The 6,000-nt window shown below is 42.1% G+C and overlaps 1 protein-coding gene across 1 annotated transcript in view; it reads right to left on the bottom strand.

The window, feature by feature from the left end:
• Nucleotides 1-381: 381 nt before the first annotated feature.
• CREBRF (CREB3 regulatory factor) overlaps nt 382-6,000 on the bottom strand; it is a 307,041-nt gene continuing 301,422 nt past the window's right edge. The window contains exons 8-9 of the mRNA XM_085618083.1: nt 2,007-2,129; nt 382-1,404 (exon numbers count right to left, since the gene is read on the bottom strand). Of these exons, the coding sequence (XP_085474209.1) occupies nt 1,289-1,404; nt 2,007-2,129 (239 nt within the window). The 3' untranslated portion in view covers nt 382-1,288. The remainder of the gene's footprint in view (nt 1,405-2,006; nt 2,130-6,000) is intronic.

Here is a 6,000-nt window from a genome sequence, read left to right as displayed (position 1 = left end):
TTTCTACTCGAAGTTGGCAAGAAACAAAATACAAACTATACACAGATATCACTTTATCTACTATGGAAGTGGATAAAGGTGACAGCAAAATAATGATCGGGCATGTTAGAATTCTTTTTTTAGCTAATTGGACCCAAAACAGAAAAAACTACTAAAGAATTCACAGTTCTGTAAGACTCTCAAACCCTGACCTTTTTTATACTTGTTTTCATTTATATATAATCTATATATATATATATATATATATATTTATATTTGTTTATACATTCAATACAGTATCATGAACGCTGTGCAAAACCTTACGTTGAACGGCAATTCTGCCGATTCATTTGCATTTGTCTTTGGTACAAAAATAAAACAATCGCATTAAGTGTGCAAGTATTTCTTTTTTTCTATTTTTCGGCAGTACCGAAATATTTAGTTCTCGTAAGCCATCTTTTTCTCTTTGTATTTCTATGCTATACAGACTCTGTGGCATGTATCTATATTTTCCTATATACATTCAAAAAAAATGTGTACGAGTTGGAAACGGATACACTTTAAATCCATCTTTTCCCCACCTGTACATTTTCTTGATTTGTTTCTCGTTCTCCCCCAGATTCTAAAAAGATACTAATCTATAGCTTTTATAAATTCAACTGCACTACAAGGCACAAAGAATAGGCATACCCCCCCACCCCATCTGCACAGAATCTTTTACATGCTCTTTTAGGCTCTGAAGAGGAGGCCTTTCGTAGCACAACTGGTATGTGTGCCACATACAAATGACAGTTGATGGTTGCTAAGTAAGCAAACTATTCAGCTTTAGTTTAGACAAATCCACTTCACTAATTCTATAAAATCAAAATGCACCTTGAAAGCTATTATAATAATAAAAACAAAAAGATCCCACTTTCAGCAAATCCTATTTCACTGTGAACATAAATCTGCTCTCCTGTTTTGGCATCTGCGAAAAACCTGCATTTTCACAAGTACGTGAAACAGTTTTACTACTTGATCAAGATGTACAGGCTTGTCCTATCAATTGTGTTTTAAAAGCAACCCTCAATATACATTTCAGAAGCAGCAGTATCTAAACAAAATCTTATGCTCAGATAATTCTGTAGTGAGGCATTTTTGTTTTGGATCATGCACTGGCATATCGTACTTCCTTGTTTCCAAGAACAAAGGTGAATTAATTTATATGTTTGCATACTGCTAAACACACATGCAGAAACAGAAGGACATTTACAACGATGCAGTTAACAGGACATAGGGATATGTGGCTGTCAATGTCGCCATTCGCCAGTTACACTTTTGTGGTAGGGATCCGCAGGCCGATAAGTCCACCAGTGGGATCCCCTTCTGATGTTTTTTCCAAAACCTGGTTCACAAATTCTGATGTCTGTCCAGCAACTGGAAGCCCTGAAGTGACGAAAAATAGTTTTTTTAATAAGTATTTCCATCTAACGTGTGTGTCAACTAAAATTTGTCACAGTTCTATTTCTGTTCCTGATTTATACTCAATACAGGCGAAACATCCAGAATTTTAAATAATATGAAGTCCATCACCTACGACTTCTAAATGCAAATAAAAAAACCACCTACGTTATCTGAACCAATGCTCGACCATGTACAATCTAATTTTTACACCCTAAAACTGAGGATGCAAGCCTTTACATCTTCAAATTGAAGTATGTGAACAGCCTCAAACCAATTTCTAATTCTATACAGGCTGAGATAACCATTTTAAAAGTATGTACTATGATTTTGTTTAGTGAATAGCACCCAGTTCTATACTCAAGACCGTGTACTCGCACCCATGCTACAGCTGACTTCTGTAAGAGGTCTCAGATGCTAAAGTAACACGTTGGACAGGACTGCAGGCTTGGGAACCAAATTCGTAAAAATAAATAAATACCAGACAGTCTAGAACATAGGAGTAAACACCAGACTGTGCATAATCTGGAAGCAGGTCTGGTTGCTGGCCTTAAGAATCCCATCTCTATAACTGTTGAGTGCCTTACCAAGGGTATCCTTGAGAAGTACGTCAAGTTTCTGTTCCATGTTGCTTTCGCCATCTTCTTTCTTCATCTGTACTCGACTGACAATCTCATGCTTGATGGAGTTTATTACAAACAGCAAATTATCTGTGAAAAAAATTGAAATGCACTTATTCACAAATACACAAGTGGGTGAATTAGATCATGTTTTTGGGCTTGGGTTTTGGAATTAACTGCTAAACTACCAAGTAAATTTTCATCGGAACCCCAGGACCCACTGACACTGCACGCATACAATAATACTTTGAGTGGGGTGCAACCTTAAAAAGGGGAATGCTTTTCCTGCTAAAAGTGCAACACAGTTCAAAGTCACGGCCTGATGTTAATTCAGTTGTTCAATGGCAACAGTCATGGAGTTGTTCACATTTCCCAAGAGACCCAAACAGCCATATCAGAATGATCAGTCATTTAAATTGTTATCTAACTTATGTGCTACAGCTTGGACTACACATTCAAAAGTTGGTTGACATTCATGGGAGTCAATTTTGGCAAACTATCCATCCAATTGTTAGTAGCATACTATGGAACACATTCTCCACCCTCAATGTGCATCGGATTGAGTCATCTCACGATTTAAAAGGATAATGAAATCCATGTTTTAAAAAAAATTTAAATAGGGAAATGATGTGCTCGCAGCAAACAGAAAATGGTATAGAGGTGAGGATATTTTATTAAGCCACCGCAAGTAATATTTGGATGCTTGAACTTTATATGAACCTTCAAGACCATTGGCAATTCAGTTTCCAAGCTAAAAAAATCCAGGAGATTAATCCCTGGTTCCAATACTTAAATTACAGTTGGATGATGTGGTACATTAAACGTGCTACCCTAATAAAAGATATCAACTCTGCAACACCTATAACATATACAAGAAGGAAACGTATGCAAATTCCCAACACAGCTGAACCGTGAAGAACATTAATTTTTAGAGTAAAAAAATTAGCACAGTTAATGAAAAAATAAAACAATGAAAAAAAGAAATTATACATTTTACGTATTATGACTAAAGTTCTCTCAGAACAATAAGGCTCACTGACCACCTGCTGTCTTTCAAAAAAGCTCTAGAAACCTTTGTTTTAATTGAACCTCAATGTTTTGGGCTTAGCACTTCGGCCTTAAAGGTACACAGTGGTTTTATGTTGACATATTGATGACATAGCACTTTAAGTTGATGGGGGCATCCCATTTATGGAGTTATAATCTTTGACCAGCATATTTGGATTACACAAATTTACAGCCAGAAGCAAATTTCCCATAAAGAGATTTTTGAAAAGTGATGCCTTTAGCACTTCTATAACCCTCACTCATCTCACCCTCATATGGGTTTAGCCAATGGATAAAATAAAGCAGTAGCAGAGTCTTGCACAAATGGTGACGTTAATTAATAGGAAGGCACAAGACAAAAATTGGCAGTACTGGTAAAAAAGTAATTGTATGAATCTGTCACATGGGCATATCTTGGCACTCTATTACCAAGCAAAGAACACCGGAGGAACCCAGAAACAGGATCTGATTTCTGGCTTCATGTATTCAGACTTGGAAAAAAAAAGATAACAAAACTTAGAATCTATTTTAAAACAAAACTCAATAGTAATACTTAGAATCCACAGAATGCAGGAACCTGAAGACAACAAACCCTAACGGTATGGTTGTGAGAAGGTGGCTTGGTATATGCTGACCACTATTTAAAGTGGGCACCTTGTACCAATCCACACAACCCTTATGATGTACGAAGTCAAAGAAAACCTTTATGAAAGCTAACCCAGTTGTAGCTGTGGAGAGCAGCCTTCAGGCTTAATCTTGAAGGAATGTAAAGCAGCTTGTTTTACCAGACTATCACCTCCTGAATGACTAAATGAAGGAGAACCACATAGTAGTTATATAAAAATATGTATTTATTAATATAACACTCTCTACTATTCTCTACACGAGGTTAGAACACAAAGCACACAATACTGGATCAATAGAACAGTTGTAAGTAGCACAATACACAGTGGGCTCCAGGGGGAGACCGAACCATATACTAAAATAGTGGTATAACAATCACGACTTGACTAGAGACAGTGCCTAGAGCACATACAATCGCTGGGACCCCAAGGAACCACACAAGGTGCTGACACAGGAGACCCACGGAGGACAGGTGCAGTGAGGAAACACGACCGCGTGCTCCGTACAACTCTATGGGAAAGTCGCGGTTGCAAACTTAAAGGACCCTTTGGAACTTAAGAGTTTAAAGAGCCACCCCACACGTAGATACCGTAGTGTTGGAGTTACCTAACCCAGGGAAGCCGGGTGCATAGGTCAGAAGTGGCATTGGAAACTCGTGTCGTTCTCATTGGAAGGAAGTGCAGAAGTGCTGCTGCCGTGAAGGTGAGAAGTATCCGGTGGAATCCAAGCCTGGATTCTGACAAGGGGCTCGGGAGACGAATGCTCACCGATGTCGGTTGCTGCAGGTGCGAAGAAGGGATGCTTGACTCTGCAGCCACGAGGTCCCGGAGGCGTCGAGGACGACCAGGAGCCGGAGGTGAGCTGTCCCACGAAGGATGTCAAGTGCTGAGGGGTTGCCGTCCAGCAGGAGCACCAACAAGCCTTGGCAACAGCAACCCACGCAGAAAGGACAAACAGGTTACGGTGTGGACCAGCAAGGTCCATGGGACTCTGCAAGCAATGGGGAGTAAGGGCACGTCTGGAGCAACCAGGAAAGCCCAAGAACAATCAAGATGACCCTCAGGGGGACCCACAGGCTGAAGGAACAGGAGTTGCGAGGGGACCTTGAGCAAGTCTGCAAAGTGCCAGCCCATGGAGCACACGGTGCGTGGAGGCCGGAGTTCTTTGGTGCAAATACTGCTCAGGACCACACGGGGTCCAATGCACAAGCTTGGGAATCTCCACCAAGCATATACACTTGCAAATGGACACGGTGCACATTGGTTCAGGTTATGCAGCCCCCAACGAGGGATACTGGCCTGAAACTCGGTAAGAGGGCTGATCGACCTCAGGGACCTTTTGGAACCCACCTCCTGTGTTGCTGAAATCTTCAGAGTCCGCAGGAGTTCAGGAGCAGCTACTGGTCAGTTACGCTTTAGGTGCCTGCGAAGCAGGGGAGTGACTCCTTCACTCCAAGGGAGATTCTTCTGTTGTCTTAAGCGACCACAGGTCCTGCACGGAGCCTGTATGGAGTCACGGCACAAACTAAGCTTTGGACAGAAAGGGGGACTAAGTCAAGCCCAGTCGAGGTCCAGCGAAGTCAAAGTGTCCAGACAGTCGAAGGTCAGTAGTTTCTTCTTTGTAGAATCTTGTCCACGTAAAATCCAATGTTCTGTAGCCAGTTAACCCATTTTATATCCACGGGAAAGGGTTGGACAGATTCAGGGGACCCTCCTAGGGGAGGGGCAGGACAGAGGGGTGGCTACACCCATGTCCTTTGTCCAGTTTTGGCCAGAGCAGGAGCCAATGGCTCCCAGAACTGGTTTGAGCTGGACTATGCACAGGGACACCAAATGTGGCCCAAGTACAGACTTTCAGGCACTCTCAGAGTGCACCCACCCAGCCCCAATACACTAAATCTGTCTGGGAGGTGGTCACACCTCCCTGTGACAGGATGCCTATTGTGCTGCCTTCCTCTGCTCGAGCTTGGCTCAACAGCAGGAGGGCAGAGAAGTGTCTCTGGTTGGCAGCATCCATTTTGTGCTGTGCGGGTCGAGAAGGCTGGCACCGGTAAGACCAGTGACCCCACGAAACTTGCGTCAGAAGGGTGGAATCATACCTCCCACACCAGTTACTGGTGTGAAGGTATAATTCCAAGGTGTTTGACACCAAACTTGATATGTTTCTATGCAGCCGTTTTAGAGATAGCATTTACCGCGCGGTTATAATGCACCTCTACCTTTATGTCCGGCTGAGTCACAGACAACCCGGGAGGATAGTCTACGGAGGCTGCAGAGTGGCTCTGCTCATG

This window comes from Triturus cristatus, chromosome 7 (genome assembly GCF_964204655.1).
Source record: "Triturus cristatus chromosome 7, aTriCri1.1, whole genome shotgun sequence".
NCBI lineage: Eukaryota > Metazoa > Chordata > Amphibia > Caudata > Salamandridae > Triturus > Triturus cristatus.
This window is presented reverse-complemented; position numbering and strand designations above follow the sequence as displayed.